Source organism: Oryza sativa, chromosome 3 (assembly GCF_034140825.1).
Source record: "Oryza sativa Japonica Group chromosome 3, ASM3414082v1".
NCBI lineage: Eukaryota > Viridiplantae > Streptophyta > Magnoliopsida > Poales > Poaceae > Oryza > Oryza sativa.
Genome location: NC_089037.1, coordinates 35,781,547 through 35,804,252, shown reverse-complemented (window position 1 = coordinate 35,804,252; position 22,706 = coordinate 35,781,547). Strand labels below are relative to the sequence as shown.

The 22,706-nt window shown below is 46.2% G+C and overlaps 5 protein-coding genes across 12 annotated transcripts; 4 read left to right on the top strand and 1 right to left on the bottom strand.

Annotated features, from left to right (window-relative positions):
• The first annotated feature begins 2,354 nt into the window (after nucleotides 1–2,354).
• Nucleotides 2,355–6,055, top strand: LOC4334657 (uncharacterized). The gene is made up of 3 exons (XM_015772820.3): nucleotides 2,355–2,996; nucleotides 3,609–3,809; nucleotides 5,377–6,055. Exons 1-3 carry the CDS (start codon nucleotides 2,682–2,684, stop codon nucleotides 5,875–5,877), a joined length of 1,017 nt encoding a protein of 338 aa, XP_015628306.1. The 5' UTR covers nucleotides 2,355–2,681; the 3' UTR covers nucleotides 5,878–6,055.
• Nucleotides 6,056–8,013: 1,958 nt separating this feature from the next.
• Nucleotides 8,014–10,870, top strand: LOC4334656 (uncharacterized). Its single transcript, XM_015772569.3, has 4 exons — nucleotides 8,014–8,384; nucleotides 8,466–8,648; nucleotides 9,342–9,574; nucleotides 10,388–10,870. The coding sequence occupies exons 1-4, from the start codon at nucleotides 8,082–8,084 to the stop codon at nucleotides 10,668–10,670; spliced, it is 1,002 nt and encodes a 333-aa protein (XP_015628055.1). The 5' UTR covers nucleotides 8,014–8,081; the 3' UTR covers nucleotides 10,671–10,870.
• A 324-nt stretch (nucleotides 10,871–11,194) lies between these two features.
• LOC4334655 (probable acylpyruvase FAHD2, mitochondrial) lies at nucleotides 11,195–14,431 on the top strand. Of its 2 annotated transcripts, XM_015772806.3 has the most exons (8): nucleotides 11,195–11,366; nucleotides 11,483–11,657; nucleotides 12,377–12,429; nucleotides 12,850–12,912; nucleotides 13,297–13,347; nucleotides 13,451–13,568; nucleotides 13,647–13,770; nucleotides 14,089–14,431. In XM_015772806.3, exons 1-7 carry the CDS (start codon nucleotides 11,262–11,264, stop codon nucleotides 13,760–13,762), a joined length of 681 nt encoding a protein of 226 aa, XP_015628292.1. In that variant the 5' UTR covers nucleotides 11,195–11,261; the 3' UTR covers nucleotides 13,763–13,770; nucleotides 14,089–14,431. The 2 variants fall into 2 exon arrangements, with proteins under 2 accessions (XP_015628292.1, XP_015628291.1); XM_015772805.3 differs by lacking the exon at nucleotides 14,089–14,431 and having other exon boundaries at nucleotides 13,647–13,871.
• A 2,036-nt stretch (nucleotides 14,432–16,467) lies between these two features.
• LOC107280344 (NAC domain-containing protein 72-like) lies at nucleotides 16,468–17,418 on the top strand. Its single transcript, XM_015774184.1, has one exon. The coding sequence runs from the start codon at nucleotides 16,468–16,470 to the stop codon at nucleotides 17,416–17,418; it is 951 nt and encodes a 316-aa protein (XP_015629670.1).
• Nucleotides 17,419–18,290: 872 nt separating this feature from the next.
• Nucleotides 18,291–22,603, bottom strand: LOC4334654 (G-type lectin S-receptor-like serine/threonine-protein kinase LECRK3). 7 transcript variants are annotated; one of them, XM_015773190.3, is made up of 4 exons: nucleotides 22,453–22,603; nucleotides 22,225–22,320; nucleotides 18,947–22,145; nucleotides 18,291–18,612 (listed from the first exon to the last, which is right to left on the bottom strand). In XM_015773190.3, exon 3 carries the CDS (start codon nucleotides 21,534–21,536, stop codon nucleotides 18,966–18,968), a length of 2,571 nt encoding a protein of 856 aa, XP_015628676.1. In that variant the 5' UTR covers nucleotides 21,537–22,145; nucleotides 22,225–22,320; nucleotides 22,453–22,603; the 3' UTR covers nucleotides 18,291–18,612; nucleotides 18,947–18,965. The 7 variants fall into 7 exon arrangements, with proteins under 7 accessions (XP_015628676.1, XP_015628679.1, XP_015628674.1 ...); XM_015773193.3 differs by having other exon boundaries at nucleotides 18,947–19,941; XM_015773188.3 differs by having other exon boundaries at nucleotides 22,225–22,305.
• Nucleotides 22,604–22,706: the final 103 nt, after the last annotated feature.

Here is a 22,706-nt window from a genome sequence, read left to right as displayed (position 1 = left end):
ACTTTCTCCTGATCCGTGCACTGGAGCAGTTCCAACTTCTTCTCAATAGTGTGCAACCAATCACCTGCTTCCACTGGGTTAGTAGTGCTAGAAAAGGTAGGTGGCCTCACACGAAGAAAATCAGCTAACTTGTTCTGCGGCGGTGGAGCATTGTTGTTCCCTTGGTTGAGCTGGTTCTGCATCTGCTGTATCATCATGTTCATTAACTGAGTCTGTTGAGCCAGAACTTGAGCAAGAATTGGGTTCCCTTCATTGTTATTGTTTCCACTTCCACTGGCGCGAGTGTTCACCATCTGTTGCATATTAGAGAAGATAGAAGGAGAGGGGTTACACTAAAGACAAGACCTTAACCAGGTTAACACTGATCTGATGTGTGTAGACCATTATATTGTTCAAGTTGATTAAGCAAGCAACCTAGTATAGTTACACACTCATCAATGAACTACTCCAATGATGGGAATGCAACCATACCTACACACAAAGCAAACAACAAGCGTTCTACCCTACTAACTATTCTTCAAGGACACTTTGGCGGCATAGGTTCTAAGGTAGGATCCAAACTTCATTCCATCTTGACCACTTGGCACTTCGGTCCTTCCTCGATCCACTTGACTGACCTCCATAAGTTGACCACATAAATGTCTTCAAGTTTCAATGTCTTAGAACTACTCAAGTTGAAAGAGAGAGGGGAGTAGACAATGAAACAATTTGCAAAGAATTCTAGATAAGGAAGAAAGGAGAAATTTTCACAAATCATGTTTTCGGAAAATTAGTCCTTAAGGTTTGACCATTTGGCTTATCCTACAGTCGAGATGGCTCTGATACCAACTTGTCACGCCCGGAAATTCACTAGTGAATTTCCGGGCGTGACAGGGAGAGAGCGAGAGCACAGGCTGAACAGCCATAAAAGTGCGACGCCCCAACTGTCCCTCACCGCATTTAATGCGGTAAGGGCAGACGTGCGGCGCGCCTAGCTAACCTCTGTCCAACGGATGTGACCGGCCTGACACCGTCACATCCGATGGATAGGGCAACCATGTCCTCACGTCGCCCTTGTACCCGGCGGAGTGGGGGTGGGTATGACCCGTCACGTCCAAGCGTCACTCGAGGAAGGGCTGTCACAGGTCATCGTTCATTTATGAGGGAATGACAGGGCTGTCCCCCGTGTCAGGCGGGGGCGGCGCCTGGTTCCACTCGAGAACCGGTTGTTGCTTAGCTTCCGGGAGAAGGCACGGTTTAAAGCCCAGGAAAAGTGGAGTGGGATCCCCCTCCGATAGAGGGTAGGTAGAGGCGGCGCATATGGTATCCCCTTGAGCTATAAAAGGAGGACCCTGCCCACTGAGACAGAGGAGGACGCCTAGAAAACCTGAACTCCAGAAGAGAGGAAGCGAGTGCGCTTTCTAGAGTGAAGAAATCTTTGTAAAACTCATCCATAATCCCAAACACAGGAGTAGGGTGTTACGCTCCATAGCGGCCCGAACCTGTATAATCCGACTGCGTGCAAGCTTGCCGGTAATCCTAGGGACGAGCGAGTGATTTTCAAGAGATGAGCCTCCGCCCCCGGCCGAAATCACAAATGGGGGGTCTCACAATTCCCCGCTATTGAGGATCTCTCCTCAACAATATGATTTATAGCACTTATATAAATGTATTATTGAACATGTTGATGGGGTATCGCTTTTTTCAAGCACATCGTGGATGCACCTACTCTACTGCTACTGAAATTGATGCAGGCCATGACCAAGTCAATATAACCTTCCTATTTCATCCAAAAGTAAAGGACTAAATTTCAAAAACTATAATATATTAAACGAATTATCACAAAATTATAGATTTATCATGTTATACACTTACAAATTTAACTATTTTTTTATAACAAAACTATAGATTTATAATAAAGTATTACAAAACTACATATTTAAAATTGAAGTTATCGCTCTCAAAATAAATTTGGAGTTATCATAGAACTATAAATTCTAAAGCTTAAATTCCCTAGAATTACCATTACGTTGGAGTTATAAACGTGGTAATTTTATGATTAAATTGACACTAACAAACTTATAGTTATGAGATTTTGCTACTTGATATTTATTTATCTTACACCTTATTTTAAATCTACAGTTTAATAAGAAATTCACCTTAAATCTGTATAGTTACATGATATGCCACCTTAAAGAAATAGCTTGATCGAAGTATATTAAATTTTATAAAATTAATTTGAGAAAATAGTTCAGCCGCTATGATCACACTCTTCCGGTCGCCGTTTTCCTGGGGGCCAGTTCCCACGCGCCACGTGCGTTAGCGTCCACGTCACACGCTTGCACAGCCACACTTCGCCACCGTTTCTTTTTTTTCAAACGTGACCCTCTCTCTCTCTCTCGGTTTATCCACTTTCACACGAGAGTTCGGATGTGTTTAGTTCACAGCAAAATTAAAAGTTTGGTTGAAATTGAAATGATACGATAAAAAAATTAAAAGTTTATATGTGTAGAAAAGTGAGTAGAAAGTTTAAAGAAAAAAGTTGAAACTAAACAATACCTTCTTCATTGTCAACACGACAGGGGGCACCACACGTACGATAAATACGAGCTCACACCTCGCACGCGAAGTGTGCAAACACACGCTGATCGATCAGCTCGCCGGTGAGGAGAGGAGAGAAGAAAGCGAAGGAGCTAGAGAGCATGGAGGGCGCGGCGGCGGCGGCGGCGGTCATTAGGCACCGGACGGTGGAGGCGAACGGCATCTCGATCCACGTCGCGGAGGCCGGCGGCGAGGGCGGCGATGGCGCGGCGGTGCTGTTCCTGCACGGATTCCCGGAGCTCTGGTACTCGTGGCGGCACCAGATGGAGCACCTCGCCGGCCGGGGATTCCGCTGCCTCGCCCCCGACCTCCGCGGGTACGGCGACACCGACGCGCCGCCCGAGATCGAGTCCTACTCCGCCTTCCACGTCGTCGGCGACCTCGTCGCGCTCCTCGACGCCCTCGGCCTCGCCAAGGTACGTACGAGCTTAGCAGATGCAAACCACGCTTTGATTTACTGTTAATTGATTAATCACATGCGCTTAAATTGTTTGATTCCGCTATTAATTAAAATATGCGAATATGTGATCATTATCTAAATAAAATAAAATACGTGATCCCTAGAAGCGTCGAACATGGATAGCGAATGAAAAGGCTGCCATTTTTAAAATTGCTTTTGGTTGATTTGGCTTTGTGATGTGAGCGCAAAGAAGTTGACTGTTTTGTTCGATAGTGCTTCGATACGGTTCAAAGTTCAAACTGAAGGCGGCATCAACAATGGGTAGACGGAATGAAAAAAAAATATGGGCATATCCCAACCCAACGTGACGCCGTGGCTTGCCTGTCAATTTGATTGGCATCATCCAACGACTCCACGACTAATCTGTCAATGCTATGTACTTAAGCAGATCAGTACTGAAAATCTTGGAACTTATTAATCAAATCAAGCAGAACTAGAGTACTACTAATAATTAAATGCCAATTCGTCACTACTAGTGAATTTTTTTTTATTTACAAGATTTTCTACTAGCTGTTGCAAATAAAACTTAGAGGCTGATCTGATCTGATCTGGTTTTGGATTGAAGCAGGTGTTCGTGGTGGGGCACGACTGGGGCGCGATAATCGCGTGGTACATGTGCCTGTTCCGGCCGGATCGCGTGACGGCGCTCGTCAACACCAGCGTCGCCTTCATGCGCCACGTCTTCATCCGCTCCGGCGCCGACGCCATCAAGACCACCGATCACTTCCACAAGGCCTACGGCCCCACCTACTACATCTGCCGCTTCCAGGTTCAATACACAGAACCTCATCCTCTGCCATTTCCTCTACGTACTTATCGTTTCCTCCGTTTCATATTATATACTTATAAGCTATTCGACTGTTTATTTTTTTAATTAAAGTTCGTTAGATTTAATCAAATTTATAGAAAAAACGGTAATATTTATAACACCAAATTAATTTTATTAAATTTAATATAGTTTGATAATATGTTTGTTTTGTATTAAAAATATTGCTATATTTTTTTATATTTTAATTAAATTTTAAGAAGTTTGACTAAGAAAAAAATTAAACGACTTATAATAAGTAACGAATGATATGCATATATATTTCTTCTACTTTGAAGCTACTACAACATGCAGCATGGGAGAAAATTAGGTAGAACTCGTGAGCAGATAGACGCAAACGAACCTTTTTTATATATGCTACTAGTAGTAGAATAATACTATCGTAAATATTGTTCAAAGTCCCAAACGGATCAGAACCAGCGGTCCAGCCGGAGTAGCGAAATTTTCTCCTGCACGGACTCGATAGCCTGACCGGTACAGTGCGTGGTCGCAGTACAAGAAAAAAAAAATGCATACTGCTACTACTGTTGGTGTCTCCGATGGAACAGTAGATGAAATACTACGTGTTGGCTTATTCCGTTATTCGTCTACGACTGGTAGTAGCACGATCGGTCACTGCATGGAGCAGCATCCGTCGTCGTAGGTGTCGTCGCCGACGAAGCGCGCCGGCATGCCTCCTTGAACGTACTGGTGGTACGGGTTCTGGCAGGGGTAGTTGCCGCCGTACAGGTAGCTCCCCGGCGGCGGCGGCGGAGGCGGCGCGGGCAATGGGTAGTAGGGCGGCGACGGCGCCAGGTGCATCATCCCGACAAAGGGGACGTCGTCGGGCGGCGGCGGCGGCGTGCCGTCGCTGACGATGGTGACTGACTTGCCGGTCTTCCGCCTGAGTCGCTCTCTGAGCTTCGTCGCGTCGACCTTTCGGCCGGCGATCACCACCCGCCGCCCATACATGTCCACCCAAACCCTCTTTACCCCTGCACCCCCACGCACGCACGCACGCACGCAGCCCAAAATGTCAAATCGATCGCCATGACAAAAATGCACTGGCACTGCACACATCATCTAGCTTCTTACCGAACATTTTCTCGACGGCCTTGCGGATGTCGATCGCGCAGCCCTCGCAGTGGTTGTTCAGGATGATCTCCGCCATTGACGCAACAGAAAGCTCTATCTGCTTCTGATCGATTGATCAACTGAGCACTACGTGCGTGCCATTTTATAGAGGTGCAGGGAGGGAGCAAATCAAGCCGAAATAGGGAATTGAGAGATTAAGCCCTAATTACTTGCCCTGAGGTTACTTGGCCATTCCGTTTCTCATCGAAAGATATCGATTCTCTAGGTAATCTTTTACTACTACATTCTTGTACGTGATCACCTCTGGTCGGTTCAGCCACTGCCATACATGAGACCACTTACCTTTCATCCTCTCTGGGCCGGCGGCCCATTTATGAGGCCCAATTGCACAGGATAATCTGGCCCAATACCGGCCGCTAATTGTTGCTGTTTGCAGGAGCCTGGCGTTGCGGAGGAGGAGTTCGCGCCGGCGCACGCGAGGCACATCATAAGGCGGACACTGTGCAACCGCTTCACCGTCCACAAGGCCGGCAAGCCGGAGAGCGAGGAGTCGCCGCCGCCGCCGCCGCTGCCGCTGCCGGCCTGGCTAACGGAGGAGGACATCGACTACTTCGCCGCCGCGTTCGAGAGGACGGGCTTCACCGGCGGCATCAACTACTACCGCAACATGGACAGGAACTGGGAGATGGCGGCGCCATGGGCGGACGCCAAGGTGCAGGTGCCGACCAAGTTCATCGTCGGGGACGGCGACCTGACGTACCACTACGCCGGCATCCAGGACTACCTGCACAAGGGCGGGCTCAAGGCCGAGGTGCCGCTGCTCGAGGACGTCGTCGTCATCCCCGGCGCCGGCCACTTCATCCAGCAGGAGAGGGCTGAGGAGGTCAGCGACCTTATCTACAACTTCATCACCAAGTTCATACCCCAACCCAACTGAAGCGCTCAACTCAACTCAACTGTCAGATGCAATTCATCGCCGTAAAAAAAAAACAAAAAAAAAAACTCTTCAAACAAGCGTGTGTGCCAATCAGTGTCAACGTATATGTGACCAAATGTTGTTGTAATTTGGACCGTATTCCTATGAAATTTCAATGTTTGGGAAGAAAATTTCATAAGACTTCAGTCTTTTACTCATCGGTAGGACTTTGTTTATTTGTTTGACACCTGTCCAGTCCAAATCTCAAAGCATGATTCCTCCTCTTCTCCAATTCCTCATTGTCTTTTCTTCATGAGTTCTCTTCCTCCTTCTGCAGGAGACCAACATCTTATCCGACCATGGGTCTATTGAAATTATAAGCACATAATAATTTAATTTATTCCATAAATAAATCATGACATTGCAGATATAAACTAGATTGAATGCATCATTAGATCTACACATGTAAACTAAGCAGTAAAACATGAACAGATCAAATATGCGCAACATGTCGAACATGTACCGAGGTGACGGAAAGACCGGTTGCTCGACAGGAACTACTCGCGGTTGCGAGCGTCGACAAAGGCGCGAAGCACGCGAGCGGAGAGGAAGGCGAGCCGTCGCGGACTAACAGGGAGCAGTCGCGCGAAGCGCTTCCCAAAAACCTTATTGCCGCCTTCTCCCGGTGTAGGACGTCGAAGGCAGAGGTTCCGGAGACCTGCTCTCCCGATCGCCGGTGCACGCCGGCGAGCGGGATGGAGTAATCTACAAGCGACGGCGCAGTACAGAGTAGGAGGCAAACCCTAGATTGATTTCGCATGTGTTGCGTGAAGGCGGCGGCTCGGTTTATATAGAGATAGATCGCCTGATCAGGGCGCCCGCGTAAACCGAACCGGATAAGTCGCGCGTAACCTATCCGGACTCCATGCCGTTTTCACGCACCGGATTTTTCGGAATGTTTCCAAAACAAAACAAATCCGGATAAGTCCGAAATGTTTCCAAAACAAAACAAATCCGGATAAGTCGCGCGTAACCTATCCGGACTCCATGCCGTTTTCACAAGGAGGCTACATCTGCACAAGGGTGAGGAGCCAATTTTTCGAACCGTCCGGAATGTTTCCAAAACAAAACAAATTCGGATAAGTCGCGCGTAACCTATCCGCAAGGGTGAGGAGCCAATTTTTCGAACCATTCGACGCGTAGTAACGTCGTGCACGCGCGCCGCTTGCCCTGCCAGGCGAGCGAGCGCGCGCGTGTTTCCCCTCTTCTCTCTACCACACATGCTTCAAGTGGCTAGGAGGGCATCCTCGCTTTTAAGGAGGTCCCCCTCTCCTAGAATAAGCAAGGTGGTACTAAACTCCACATGCATGCCATCTCATGAGGTGGGCTTTTATGATTTTCCAAAGAATTAATCTTTGAATGTGCCTTAGCCCATCTATTAATTCCAACAGGGTCCATGGCAAGGACCTAACTCCTGAAGGCATGCCTACCCATTGTCTGCCAGAGAAAAGCCATCACGAGATCATAGAAGCACATCACCAAGACCATGGTGAAGTCTTATAGGCATGCCTAGTCCATTGTCTTTTAGCTGTTGAACTTCTTTTCAATTGACAACGTAAGTGCTGGCGAGAACTAAGTGATAATCCCCACTACCTGCAAAGTTAGTCTAACAAAGAGTCGGCTGGTCAACACGTGCAAACCACTTAGCTGCCGCTAGCACCGCTGGCCGCCACGACGAGAGGCGCGGAGGGCCACAGCCCACAAGGACGCAAGGAAGGGCCGAAGCGAGGGGGCACCGCCAAGGATACTGGCGTGCGGCGGCGGCAGGAGAACGCGTTTACTCGTCAAGTCAAGTCTCTGGGGAAATCAGGGATGAAGACATGTTGCTTTGAGATTCGTATTATACAGCTGTCACGCAAAGAAGCAAAGTCCTACTGATAAGTAAAAGACTGAATTCCTGTGTAATTTTCTTCCCAATGTTTGGATGATGCATTGATTTGGTATAATTGACCATGCTTTGCGATGCAAATGCTCTATCCGTCCTGGGCCACTTTGCATTTGGAAACTAAAGGAACTAGGCCCAGTATCACATCGGCCCATCCAGGAAACTGGACCCACATGTCAGTCAACTATCTCCAACTACCTCGGGTAATCAGCAGGTTCACAGCCAGTAGCAGAGCACCGCACGTCGTCGCCGCGTCGCGCGACGGAGTGGAGAGGAGACCATGGCGGCGGCGGCGGCGGTAAGGCACCGGACGGTGGAGGCGAACGGGATCTCGATGCACGTCGCGGAGGCGGGGCCGGGCAGCGGCACTGCTCCCGCGGTGCTGTTCGTGCACGGGTTCCCGGAGCTGTGGTACTCGTGGCGCCACCAGATGGGGCACCTGGCCGCGCGCGGATACCGCTGCGTCGCGCCCGACCTCCGCGGCTACGGCGGCACCACCGCGCCGCCGGAGCACACCTCCTACACCATCTTCCACCTCGTCGGGGACCTCGTCGCCCTCCTCGACGCCCTCGAGCTCCCCCAGGTAAAAAAAAAGCACGCGCCCCCTCTCCCCTTTCCGCCCCCAAATCGCTGAGATGACGCGTCGCGCGTTGTTGCGGTGAAGGTGTTCGTGGTGGGGCATGACTGGGGCGCCATCGTGTCGTGGAACCTGTGCCTGCTGCGGCCTGACCGGGTGCGCGCGCTTGTCAACCTCAGCGTCGCGTTCATGCCGAGGCGCCCCGCCGAGAAGCCCCTCGACTACTTCCGCGGCGCGTATGGCGATGATTACTATGTCTGCCGATTCCAGGTGCGCAATTTGTTCCCGTAGGCCACAGAAATGGCCAATCGACTGCTATCTGTTTAATAATCGAAGAATTAAAGCTAAATCCCCGTCCCAAATGTCTATCATCCACTAATTATCAACTAATTTGAGAATGATTGTGCTTATTTTGTTTATTAGTGAATAGTTCACTTCATTGCAATGGATAAGTGAGTTGTGTCTATGAATACTTATTTTCAAAAAGAAGTCTTTTAGTATCTTACCAGTGGTATGGTGCTCACATCTGCTCTTCATCTTAACACACTAGTCATATAGATGAACACATAACATAGACATACTCAGGAAATTTCATTTTTGTGCATGTGCTAGGCTGGGGTGTTAAATTTTCCTGTCAATTGATCTTTGGGGAATGTAATATAGTCGTGCCGCAAGCCCTTTTTCCTCTTTGTGAGCAGCTCCAATTGTAGTTTGCGTACACATTGAAATGAAATATCAATCATACATAGTTTGCTAAATGGATTGGCATGGGCTAATGAGTAAATACTAAATAATGCTTAGAAAAACAACAACAATTTTGCACAACTATGTGGAATAATTTCATTTCTGAACAAGTTTTGTCCTCATGAAGTCAGTGCTTCACAACTGTTTCTGAACCATGTTCGGACTCTCAGTCATGTAATTTTTATAATTTGCCTTCACAAGTGTCATCTTGGCTGCCAGGAACCTGGAGTTGAAAAAGAATTGGCCAGTCTTGACTTGAAGAGATTCTTCAAATTGGCCTTGATTGTTCAAACAACAGGATCTTCTGCTATGTCCATTAAAAAAATGCGGGCAAACAACAGGGAAGTAACATTGCCTCCTTGGCTCTCTGAGGAAGATATCAGTTATGTAGCAAGTGTGTATGCAAAAACTGGCTTCGCTGGTGGTATTAATTACTACCGATGTTTTGACCTGTAAGTATGCCATTTTTAAGGTACCAAATCATTGTGTGCAGAATTCATACATGTCAAATCACTCGAATTATTTTTCTCCAGATACCTAAATTCTATCCAAAAGAAGACACACATACAACCTGTTTAACGTTGCAATACAGTTTTTGAACTCCCTGACAGGTTACTAGAGAGAGAAACATGAAGCACAATATCACATTTTTTCCTTTAGATTTACCTGTTGTCACTGATTGCTGTGTATCCTGTTTGTCTTACTGCATACGTTGCTTGGAATTAACTTTTTTTTTTAGATAATGGTGTTGCTTGGAATTAACTGTTGTCCAATTCAATACCTCTATACTACTATGAGATATCATAGCATCTGTTGTGTGTTTTTAACCAGGAGCTCACAACCTATATGAACTGCAGTTAACAGATCTCGGAGAGATGAAATTCTTGTTTGCATAACACTTTGTGAGGGTGGATATGTATGGGTGGGTGACTGGGTGTGCCGTGTGCTGTGCGTCTTTTTGGTTTCTCAGTCTTGTAGTTTGTCGGGACCTTTTCCTTTTCCTTCTTCTTAATATAATGATGATTCGCAATTCTCCTGCGTATTCAAGAAAAAAAACACTTATGGTAAATATAGAAATCTGTTCTGAACTACACAGATTATTTATTCAGTAATTTCCATATTGAATATTTTGTCACCAGTCATGATCACAAGCATGCACTCCCATGGACTTGAGAACTGCATCAACATACGCAGTTGTGGGTTGCATGATATGATCATATAATCCTATGTAGCAGGAACTCATAACCTCTGACCTGCATGCACAGGAATTGGGAGCTGATGGCACCATGGACAGGTGCAAAAGTTCTAGTGCCAACAAAGTTTATTGTCGGGGATGGTGACCTGGCTTACCATCTCCCAGGAGTCAAAAGCTACATACACAAGGGTAGGTTGAAGAAAGATGTTCCTATGCTTGAGGAAGTAGTGGTAATCAAAGGTGCTGGGCACTTCATCCAGCAGGAGAGAGCACAGGAAATCAGTGATCACATCTATAACTACATCAAGAAGTTCAATACGGGTGTTTCTTCTCCAAAATCATCGAGGTTGTGAGATAATTTACTGCTGTAAAGAATAATTTCAAGAGAATAAAGGATGTAATGCTTTAGGCTGATGGTGTGGTTCTTTTGTCATGCTGTGTTTGGCTAATGCTGCAGAGCTTTTGTAATGCCAAGTTTGGCTATCTTGGCAAACAATGAAATTTCAAGGGTCTGAATGAATTTAAAAGAGCTTCTAGGATGCCTATAAACTAATTCCTATGCTCCCTCCGTTTTATACTACCACTTTTGATTTTCTTTTTCTTTTTTTAAGTCAATTTTTTTAGGTTTAATCAAATTTATATAAAAATATAGTAAAATTTTCAACACCAAACAAATGTACTATCAACATATACATTCAATGTTAGGTTTGATGAAACTAATTTGGTGTTACAAGAGTTGCTACAAAACTTTGTCAAAATTATAAAAGTTTGACACAGGAAGGCAGGTGTCTGTCTTGTGGGCCATGATATGCCGGTTTTTGTCTTATGGGCCGTATATTTTGTCACTTGACCATGCGCTGGAGTCCATTTCTTCCCCGTCACCACCACCTCCACCTCCTCGATCGACGCATCCCTCCGCCGCTCGCAGCTCTCCTCCGGCGGCCATGGCGGCGGCGGCGCAGAGGCTCCTGGCGGCCAGCACGAAGATCGTAGGGGTGGGCCGCAACTTCGTCGCCCACGCCAAGGAGCTCGGGAACCCCGTCCCCAAGGTACAGTACTCTCCAATCCCGAACCACCACTGGCGGCGGTGGGTTCTCCGGTCGCCTTCTTCCCGCGGGGTGCCCTGATCCGGCGTCGGTGGTGCCCGTGCCGCGTCTGGTTGCAGGAGCCGGTGCTGTTCCTGAAGCCCACCTCGTCGTTCCTCCACGCGGGCGTGGCCGGCGCCGCCATCGAGGTGCCGGAGCCGGTCGAGTCGCTGCACCACGAGGTCGAGCTTGCCGTTGTCATCTCCCAGCGCGCGCGCGACGTCCCCGAAGCATCCGCCATGGACTTCGTAGGAGGTAATTGATAATCTAGGATGTGCTGTGATAAAATGGATCTAATCTAAACTGGTGGCATCCTTTCAGCTGATTAGTTGTGTGATGAGTTGTATACTTCTATATCCCTGATCATGGAAGAAAATCACAAGTTTGGTAAATAAATCAAAATATGATTTCCACCGAAAAATCCGAATAGGAGATGCCGATATGCTTTGTTCTGTGAAAACTACGTACTAGAACCTTGGAATTGCCATTCAGAACTATTTGAGCAGGCCTTAGAGACTTAGACTGAAAGTGGACAACTATAGGACATATAAATTTCACTCTTTCAGCAATTCCGGTAAACTTTGTCCATATACATTTGACAGGCTTGGTAGAAAAATTCAGACATGGAATTTTAAGCTCTTAGCCATCTGCTTGTTCAATGCCTGTTTTGCCATGACCAGGCTCATGAAAGTCTCATTAGTGAGGAGTATTCGTTAACATAGTCACATTTTCTTTTATCGTTGGTTGCTTCATGTTCTCTAAATAATCATGGTAGTGAAATTGATCTTATTGTTTGGTTCAATACCAAATTATGCTACAGTAAGTAGCAGATTGTTCACTATTACTCTTTCTTTTATGCTAGTATTTGTTAATGTGGGTTCTACGAGTCAACAAAAAGCTATACTGGTTTTCAGTTTTCCCCTTTCAGTGACAAAGTACAATTATAACTAATGGTATATCTTTGGATTTCCCAGGTTATGCACTTGCTTTGGACATGACAGCAAGAGAACTTCAGTCTGCGGCTAAGGTGTGCACTAGCTGCCCTAGTTTTCTTTGGTCTTGTCACCTTATTGCCATCTATCATCCTTGGTAGTTTCAGAGGATAGATAAGAGCATAACATTCAAATTGATAAAAGAAATTCAGCAACAAGCTGCACACTATAATCTCAGTAGCTGCTTCTTTATTATGTTCATGCAATCATATCAACTAATAATTGTATAAGCTACTAGAACAAGAACTATTTGTTTCTTTTGAATTTGGTTACCACTATCTTGTTTGATCATATACACACAATGTTTTTTATAACTATTTTTGTGCAAAATCATGGTAACTAATTGGCAGTTGTATCCTTGGTACTTGTATGAATCAATCACATAGTTTCTTAATGTAAGATAACTTTTCAGTCTTGTACTATGTTTTATACTTAGAAACCAATGTACTCTGTAGTCTGCAGGTCTTCCTTGGACTTTGGGTAAAGCACAGGACACCTTCACTCCAATTAGTGCAGTGGTAAGCAATGTGTTCTCTTGCTTAAAGAAACTGGTTCAGGTGGTGACTCGACACGTTATTTTTCATTTCCATGTATTTGCTTGTAATAAATAGTTCCAAGTACCATATTCAAAGTAGTGGATAACTGAAGAGACGGAATATACACCAGTAATCTTTATGATTATTAATGGATAGAAATAAATCATAGAATGCTGGAAAAGGTGAGTCAATATCATATGAAAAGAACCACAGGATACTAGTTACAGATTGGCATCTCCTTTTGTTGGTCGTGGATCGTATTCTCTGAATGCTGCCGATGTCATTCTACTGAATATGAACTACATAATTCCATTGCTGCATCCAATGCATTTGACTTTCCTTGATGATTCTTGCTCTATTGAACAGATTCCAAAATCAGATGTAGCTAATCCTGATGATCTAGAGCTCTGGCTAAAGGTAACTATACAAATATGTAGGCATGTAGTGAATCTATTCATTTGCCCCCTAAGAAGTAGAAAGTACAACAAATTATTAACAAGCATAGAGAAATCTTGTCCAGGTTGATGATGAACTTAGGCAGAAGGGATCTACAAGTGATATGATATTCAAGATACCATCTCTAATAAGTTATATCAGTTCCATCATGACATTAATGGAGGGTGATGTTATACTGACCGGTAAATCACATTTTTGGAGAACAGTTTGTTGTGCATTAGAGTTGTGATTGTGGGGGTTATTAATGAATTCCTCTGCAGGTACTCCTGAGGGTGTAGGCCCAGTACGACCAGGACAGAAGATCAAAGCTGGTATAACCGGCCTCATTGATGTTGAGTTTGATGTTCAGAAGCGCAAGCGGTCATTTTCTACTTGATGTGATAGGCAAGAGATTAATACTATGCAATCTGTTGTGTGGACATATCAGTATATTGTTATGCTCATCTTGATTTGCGCAATAAAACAAGATATTAAGGTTGCATGCATTTATTTATTGGCGCAACTAAAAAAAATATTTTGGTCCATTAATTTCATGAAACCGGAGTGTACTTGCACAATATTCTTGGCTTGCCCGTACTGAAACTAATGTACATTGTAAACATAGGCTTCCCATATGACATAGTGCATGAAAAAGTAGATATTCTTTTAGCATATGCCTGTCTAATATATGCTTATGGATCACTTGTGATGCTTTTCATGTAGAGCTTCGAGAGCATTTGTATCAAGAAAATCCTGGATCTGTTCTTGGGAAATCCAGACCGTACTTTACCCCCACATTGTTATCCCGGATCTGTTTATAGCAAACAGACCTTTCATGAACTATACCGGTGCTGTATTTTTGTCCATGTTGATGGAGCTCTAAGCTCTCTGCAATAATAGCAAATCTCTTGTCGCCAAGCACACTTGATTTGTCTACCTGTGGCAAAATACGCAGCGGTAGTAATACCCATGTAAATATTATGCTGCCGATTCCATCTAACAGCTAAACTGTTAATGTTGTGAATGTCTTGTTGAAATTATAAGCACATAATGATTTAATTTATTACATTTCAGATGCAAACTAGATTGAACGCATCATTAGATCTACACATGTAAACTAAGTAGTAAAACATGAACAGATCAAATATGCGCAACATGTCGAACACGTATCGAGGTGGCGGAAAGACCGGTTGCTCGGCAGGAACTACTCGTGGTTGCGGGCGTCGATGAAGACGTGCAGCACGTGAGCGGAGAGGAAGGCGAGCCGTCACGGACGAACAGGGAGCAGTCGCGCGAAGCGCTTCCCAAAAATCTTATTGCCGCCTTCTCCCGGTGCAAGACGTCGAAGGCAGAGGTTCCGGAGACCTGCTCTCCCGATCGCCGGTGCACGCCGGCGAGCGGGATGTAGTAGTCTACGAGCGACGGCGCAGTACAGAGGAGGCAAACCCTAGATTGATTTCGTGTGTGTTGCGTGAAGGCAGCGACTCGGTTTATATAGAGATAGGTCGCTTGATCAGGGCGCCCGCATGATCTTCACTCCGCGTAACCGAACCGGATAAGTCGCGCGTAACTTATTCGGACTCCACGCCGTTTTCACACACCGGATTTTTCGTAATGTTTCCAAAACAAAACAAATCCGAATTTCCCGCAGCAAACCGGATAAGTCGCGCATAACTTATTCGGACTCCATGCCGTTTTCACGCAACGGATTTTTCAGAATGTTTCCAAAACAAAACAAATCCGAATTTTCCGCAGCGGAATGTTTCCAAAACAAAACAAATCCGAATTTCCCGCAGCAAACCGGATAAGTCGCGCAACTCCATGCCGTTTTCACGCACCAGATTTTTTGGAATGTTTCCAAAACAAAACAAATCCGAATTTCCCGCAGCAAAACAACCCTGCCCTGCGAGACAGGGCGAGCGCGTGTATTTCCCCCCTCTTCTCTCCACCACACATGCTTCAAGTGGCTAGGAGGGCATCCTCCCTTTTAAGGAGGTTCCCTCTCCTATAATAAGCAAAGTGGTATTAAACTCACATACATACCATCTTATGAGATGGGCTTTTGTGATTTTCTAAAGAATTAATCTTTGAATTGGCCTTAGCCCATCTATTAATTCCAACATGTCTGAATGTCTCGTGAATTTGATTCTATCGATCGATTTCTTCACCATGTGTGGCCATACATGCATGATAAGGACAAGAGAGCCATGGGCGGCTGAATTGAAGGAGACATTTTGCATCCATGTTGGGGCCGGAAAAAAGAGGTCAAAATAGGGGTCGGAGCTTTAATCTCCGAACCTGGCGGCGTCACGACTTGAGCTACTCTCCAGCTCCGGCTGCAGAAAATGAATGTTTGCCTCATGCAACGCATGGTATGTACGCTTCATCAGAAGAAAAATGGTAACATTTCAGAGAAGGGACCAAAGTTGTACTGCATGATCAATCAGTAGCAGACGCTGAATGGCCAGAGCATGCATGAACATGGTTTTGGCAAGATCGATAATAAACGCGTGTTAGAAGATTAGTAGTTCAATGGTGGTGCATGATAACTTGATTGAGCTTCATTAGCAGAGAAATTCAGAGAAGGAACCAGAGAAACAAAGGCATTCATGTGGTGGAGAGAAAAAGAGGTCAAAGGGGTTCGGAGGATGGAAACTCCGAACCCCCTTTGAACCTGATGATGTCACGACCCCGGCCACGCTGTCCAAATTTGGGCCTAGCCGCATCACGACGTTTCAGTGATGGGCCTCACCCGTCACGGAATTGGGTCCCAGGCCTAGCCCATCAGAAAAAGCATAAATTCGATGGGCTAATTACCATTTTGCAACAAACTAGTAAATCATACTCGTCTTACGCGTACAAATACCGCATTCCCGCCAAAAAAAAAAAAAAAACCATTTGGTTCGCCTGAGTCCGAGTCGGTCTCGAACTCTCGATCGATTGCATTGTCTGTACTGCGATTTGATCGCGCGTACGTGCGCCACGTCCACGATAAATACCCTCGATCGGCTACCATCTGCTAGCTCTAGCTCTCCTCGATCAATTCAGATTCTCCCCTGATCGAGGTGAAGCTAGGGCAACGCGAGAGCTAGCGCCGCCGACATGGCCGACGACGACGAGATCGCTCTTGAGCCAGGCTACGTCTTCCACCCTTCCGACGACGGCCTCATCACCCTCTTCCTCCGCCCCAGCATCGCCAAGATCCCCTTCGAGGACCGCCTCATCAACCACGCCGACGTCTACTCCGCCAATCCGGCCGAGCTCGTCGGCGAGCACAGACCGGCGCCGGGCACCCATGGGAGCAGCAGCGTCTGGTACTTCTTCTGCTCCCCGCGCTTCACCAGCAAGCGCAAGACCTCCGGGAGGCGGCAGCGCGCGGTCGGCGGCGGCGGCGGCGGCGAGAGCGTGTGGAAGTCGGAGGGCGGCAAGAAGGCCGTGATCGGCGCCGATGGCCGCCGCGTCGGGTACCTCCAGAAGTTCTCCTATGGCGTCTACGAGTCGTCGTCGTCGGGGTCGGCGCGCACGTTCACGAGGCTAGGGTGGTGCATGACGGAGTACGGCCTCGACGACGACGCCATCGACGGAGCAGACAAGCAGGTGCTCTGCAAGGTCTACCGCTCGCCGCGCGCGGTCTGCGCGGAGGCGCGCACGGCGGCGGCGGCGAAGTCGGCCGATTCGCCATGCTCCGGCTCGAAGAGGAAGGCGGACGACGGCGCGGATCACCCGGAGGCGCCGCCCAGCGCGCGGCCGCGGCAAGAGGAGGCCGGGAGCGAGCAGCCGGCGATCCTGCCGGAGTTGGACCTGGATGCGTTGCTGTCGGCGCCGATGGACGACAGTTTGGGAGTGGAATTCGACACGGCCACGACGGAGCAGTACATGAGGTATCTGATGAACGACGAGCCATTGCCGTGGGCTCCGACGATGGAGGTTGCCGGCGGCGGAGACGAATTCATCGAGACGACGAACGGACCTTGCATGGGCGAAGAGGAGATCATCCAGCGGCTGGCTTCCGGAGAAACCCTCGACGACATTCTTGGCTCGAACCCTAATTAAATGAAACAAGTTTTTGATTGAGGTGTAGTGAGCGGCTGTAGCACTAAGTAGTGCAGTGTTTTTCGTCAGAGAACAGGTTTAGTTAGACATGTACTATGTACTACGTATCAATCAATTAGTTAGGTGTTTGTTTGATCAACTGAGATGCATGAAGATATGCATTGCTCGATTGATCATCTCGATCGATCGATCTGTAATAACTAATGAGAAGAGTTGAATCGATTCTTTCTGTAAAGTCTGATGTAATGCCCTTTTGTGGGCTAATGAAATTCATCTTCATCGTAGATTCGGACTTCGGAGTGATACTTTTGTGGACTAATGAAATTCATCTTCATCGTGGATTCGGATTTCGGAGTGATACTTTTTTTTTGTCGACTATTCATCAGAGTGATTCGTTCTGGCGTTTGGGCAATTTGGTTCGATGGTGCTGTGCCGATCACTCTACCATTGGTAGCGATCATGGTCTCGGCCCATCACGAACTCGAGTCACGAATAGTAGCTGAGAGCCTGAGATCCAGTAACCATTGGTGGGCCGGGACTTCTCATCGTTTCATTTTGTTGCCAAATCATTTACTTCAAATAGTTGATTTGCTTGACATCAAAATCATTTACTTCAAACTACCTCCGTAACAAAATATAATAATTTTGACTATAAATCTGAACAAGTACATATTCAAATCTATAGTTAAAAGTTCATATATATTCTAGGACAGAGCCATGGAGGTAGTACATAGTTTCAAATCATTTGATACGATAGAATGCAGCAATGTATTTACAACGATTCAGAGAACAATCCAACATGCATTGCGCGATCAGAAAAGCGAACACGGCAGTTAACTAAAAATCAAGGCTCCATCGCAGACGAAAATGGATTTCCGTTCCTGTACTTTTTTTTTAGAACTCATAAACTTTATTCCATATCAGAAACAGAGTACATGATTCATCATATATTTTCCTGCACTGAAATGATCTATTAGACTTCTAGCATAACAGCATCTGCTAGGACCGTTCCTGTACTTATGCCATCCATAGCATTCTACCGATCAAAATGTAAAACTTATAGCTGCATAATGTAAAAGACTTGGTTGTCAATTTTCAGGGTGTTCCATGATGCAAGCTCATGTATTTGAACTGGTGATAGACGGACGACCCTTGCTGTACTTTGCAGCGCTTCAAGCAAACTTCATCATTTTTCTGCAAATTAAACAAGGATTTCTATCAGCAAACGACCTGACATTTCAACTAAAAAAAGTCTGAAATATTATAATTGTTAAAATTACAAAAAATTAGCTAGGTTCTTTTGTGCCTGTTGACAAAGAGTTGTTCTGTAATGGGTATCTGCTATCAAATGTTTTTTTCCCTTTACACAATCAATGAGGTTTCTTCTGATCACACCTTTTGCTAAGTGCCACTTCTCATATACTCTGGATCTATTCAGTAGATTCAGATTGCACTCTGCTTATCAACAGTTTTTTTTTTAAAAAAAAATGTTACAGGTAGACCTCTTTTTTTTTTGCCTTTTACTTACTCAGAATTATGCTTGCAGCTCATGTTAGTGACTGCGAATATGATGCAGGGGGTGGGGGCTGGTGAACTTCGATGGCACCTTCAATCATAAGAGCAACACTCTTCATCGCTGGTCGCATCACAGGTTCACTCTGTGTGCACCAAATGCCGACGTTCACCATTCTCACCAGCTCAGCTTCGTCGACACCATCTGCCACCTTGCCAGCATCACCAAACATCACACACTCATATGCCCACTCGGAAATGTTGTACTCCTCCCCAGCCCGCTTCAGATCCATGCTTTTCTTACAGCTTATGACCTCCAGAAGCATGATCCCGTAGCTGTACACGTCTGCCTTCACGGTGATTGCTCTGTTCTTGCTCCACTCCGGTGCTAGATAGCCCCGGGTTCCTCGGATGCCGGTGAATGTCTTTGTTTGGTTCCCAATCAGTAGCTTTGCTAGCCCAAAGTCAGCAATCTTAGCTATCCCCAAACTGTCAATGAGTATGTTCTCTGGCTTGATATCGCAGTGGATTATTGGGCCCTCTATCTCTGAATGCAGGTATTGCAACCCTCTGGCAACATCTAGTGCAATTGCAACCCTCTTGCTCCAGGCAGGGGAGGCATCTGAGTGAAAGAGGAGGTTTGCCAGGGATCCATTTGGCATGTACTCATACACAAGCAGGTGATGAATGCCCTCATTGCAGAAACCAAGCAATCGCAGCAGGTTCCGGTGGTGTGTTCTTGCAATCACACGCACTTCCCTGTTAAATTCACGCTGCCCATCCTCAGCCATCTTTTCGAGCCTCTTCACAGCGATGTCCTGGTTGGTGTCGGCCACGACACCTTTGAATACTGTCCCGTATGCCCCCTTGCCAAGCTCTTCGCCGAAACCATTTGTTGCCAAATCTAGTTCCTGGAAAGAATAGGATCTGAGGCCAACAATGTTCCCATCAATCCTGGAGTCCTCTTGCCGTGGTGCCGTCATCGTCATGTGCGCCAATGATCGCCGATGCCTGCAGATAAGTAATAGAGATGCCACTAATAGCACAAACAGAGAAAAGATGGCCAAGGAAACCCCTGATATCAATGCAGAATTTGCATGGATACTCATAGCCCTTTGGCGAGTACCGGATATGGTCTGGTAAGTGTAGATCTTCACAAAGAGTGTGGTGTTACCAGGCATCCTGCCATATCTAATGGGAAGCATCTGTTTTGAGCAGTAGGAATCACTAAACATGGCGATATCGCAAGCACAATCGGAGAGGCAAAGTAGTTTGCAGGCTTCAATACTAGTTGTGGCTGGTAGAACAGCATACGGGTTCTCTAACCAAGTAGTGTTCTTCACTTCGACCATCGTGGTTGTCACTCTCGTCTCATCGTTAGAGCTGTTCCTCACGCAGCCACCGGTTGGCAATGCTCTCCAACAACCAAGTGTGCTCTGGTTAGTGCTCAAGAATTCAAAACCAGGAAGGCAAGAGCAGCTTGTCTCTCCAGTCACGGTGAGATGGCAGAAGCTATTCGGACCACAAACACCTTTCACAAGGCAGCGATCACTGCCAGGCTCAAGCCACTCAACCTCTGTTGTAGGTGCCCTGCCAAGCTTAAAGAAAACATGTGAGTAGAGTCGTAGGATGCCGTCGGGATCAAATGTCAGACGATAGTAAATTTCCATATCAGGGGAGGCATTGGAAGGCTGGTTGGCATGGAACAGTATCTTTGTATAGGAGTTTTTCCTGTCGAACATCCATATGGTACCATTAGGATCTAAGGAAAGCGTGAGGAGGAGGCCCATGTTGAAAGTCCAGGTAGACCAGTACGCACTACCAGAGTCAATGGTGCCTGTTGGGTACATCACAAGATTGCCATCTTGTTGGTTCTCAAGCCTATACTTGCCACTGGCATGATTACTCTGAGAGACACCTGAAAGAAGAAATCTGCCTGGACGCAAGTTCTGACCTGCCAACAATGTGTCTGTCGGAAAACTGAAAGTAGACCATATGACCTGTCTGTTCATATCATACAGTACAAAGTTGCCGGTGTTCAACATGGCAGCAGAGGCAGCAGGTGTAGAACTGTCAGATATGGGGTTCAGTTGGCTACCTGGAGTTGATGGAGTTCGTGACCATTGGAGCGCACCACCATGCCCAAATATGATAGAACCACCAGCAATTGGGGGCTCATCACGGTTGGCAGTCCACACAATTGTCCTTGACACACCAATCACAAGCCACACCCCAATAGAAAAGCCTTCGCCGTTGGGATAGAAGCCGAACGCAAAGCGGCCTGAAGAGGAGGACCAGTACTGGGTGCTGCTTGTGTTGATAGAGGATCCCAAAGTAATGAATGACTCATTGGCTGAAGCTCCAGCGGCAAAATTGGGGTCTTCAGGAACCAAGAGCAGCAGGGATAGGAAGAGAATATGTGGGAACATTGTCCAGGTGGAAGAGTCTACTGCAGTTCCTTGAGATGAGATAGTAATTGTATGCTGAAGAAACCTACTGGCAATTCTAAGCAGGGAATGGCTTTTGTTAGACCCTGTGAAGTGTAAACTACTGAATACTACTCCCACCGTCCTTAAATATTTGACACCGTTAACTCCTTTAAACATGTTTGACCGTTCGTCTTATTAAAAAACTTTTGTGAATATTATTAAAAAACTTGAGTAGTAGTAGTATATTTAACAATGAATCAAATGATAGGAAAAGAATTAATAATTACTTAAATTTTTTGAATAAGACGAACGGTCCAACATGTTTAAAAAAGTCAACGGCGTCAAATATTTAGGGACAGAGGGAGTAGTATTTTGACAGTCAAGGAAACTGACAGAAAGAAATTGTGGATGGACTTATTAGTCAAGTCTTTAGTGGACTTGGGAGACTTGGACCTGAGTTTAGTCTAAAAAATTGATCATCATACAGAAAGAACGGGAATGCACAACACCAAGTGATCTACAGTAAGGAAAATGGTGAAAACAACAACCTGAGCAGAGATTAAGGGAAGTGATAACCACCTTTTCATAAATTGGTTCCAGTTAACCGAGATTGAACAAGTTGATACAGATACATCATACATGTTGTACAACTCAATGTTTTCTGTATAAAGTTAGTTATGATCTAGACTCAGCACTGATGAGGTAATTTTCAGTCAGTTTGTTAGCTTGATTCAATGAATCACACTATGAGTCTGCAGGAATGGGGATCGTTCCAATTACCAGATCCTGGTTAGTTTGCACATGAGAGTGAGTATGAATTGGAAAACAAAGCATAGGCGTAATGGATAAAACTGAAATTCTATACCTTAATTTACCTCCCTTTGCCCTCTAGATTGGCCATACTCCAGCTCCGCCCGCGCTCCCGCTGCACGTATCCGGACTACATCTACACATCATACCACTGAAGAATCAAACAGGGTAAGCAATCTCAACTAAACGAGGAGAGAGGAGGTAGGGGGTGGGGGGAGGAGCGGGATTGGTGAGGGCGAGGAGGGGTCGAGAAGTTCGCCGATGCTGGGCATAGAGGGAGTACTTGGGCGGGCGGTGGAAGTCCGGCGGTGGGCGGTGGCGCCGCCGGAGCCGCGGGTGAGGAAGTCCGGCGGTGGGCGGTGCCGGTAGCGTGGGAAATGGAGGCGGCAGCGCGTGCCGCTGGAACGATTACAAATTCGTGTGAGAATACGCTTGTGTGATGTACAATATTTTCGCCATTTATGTTAATTTACAGTATTTTATATATTTATTTGTAGCGATTTACAAGCCAAAAATAAGAAGAAATTACTCAGAAAA

Bases quoted from the DNA above. Each gene is read 5' to 3' on its own strand.
- LOC107280344 (XM_015774184.1), top strand. From the start codon at position 16,468: ATGGCCGACGACGACGAGATCGCTCTTGAGCCAGGCTACGTCTTCCAC.
- LOC4334657 (XM_015772820.3), top strand. From the start codon at position 2,682: ATGGAGGGCGCGGCGGCGGCGGCGGCGGTCATTAGGCACCGGACGGTG. The intron at 2,997-3,608 runs GTACGTACGAGC...GGATTGAAGCAG, and splicing joins ACGCCCTCGGCCTCGCCAAG to GTGTTCGTGGTGGGGCACGA. The intron at 3,810-5,376 runs GTTCAATACACA...TGCTGTTTGCAG, and splicing joins ACTACATCTGCCGCTTCCAG to GAGCCTGGCGTTGCGGAGGA.
- LOC4334654 (XM_066308619.1), bottom strand. From the start codon at position 21,536: ATGTTTAAAGGAGTTAACGGTGTCAAATATTTAAGGACGGTGGGAGTA.
- LOC4334655 (XM_015772806.3), top strand. From the start codon at position 11,262: ATGGCGGCGGCGGCGCAGAGGCTCCTGGCGGCCAGCACGAAGATCGTA. The intron at 11,658-12,376 runs GTAATTGATAAT...TGGATTTCCCAG, and splicing joins CGCCATGGACTTCGTAGGAG to GTTATGCACTTGCTTTGGAC. The intron at 12,913-13,296 runs GTAAGCAATGTG...TCTATTGAACAG, and splicing joins TCACTCCAATTAGTGCAGTG to ATTCCAAAATCAGATGTAGC.
- LOC4334656 (XM_015772569.3), top strand. From the start codon at position 8,082: ATGGCGGCGGCGGCGGCGGTAAGGCACCGGACGGTGGAGGCGAACGGG. The intron at 8,649-9,341 runs GTGCGCAATTTG...CTTGGCTGCCAG, and splicing joins ACTATGTCTGCCGATTCCAG to GAACCTGGAGTTGAAAAAGA. The intron at 9,575-10,387 runs GTAAGTATGCCA...CTGCATGCACAG, and splicing joins TACTACCGATGTTTTGACCT to GAATTGGGAGCTGATGGCAC.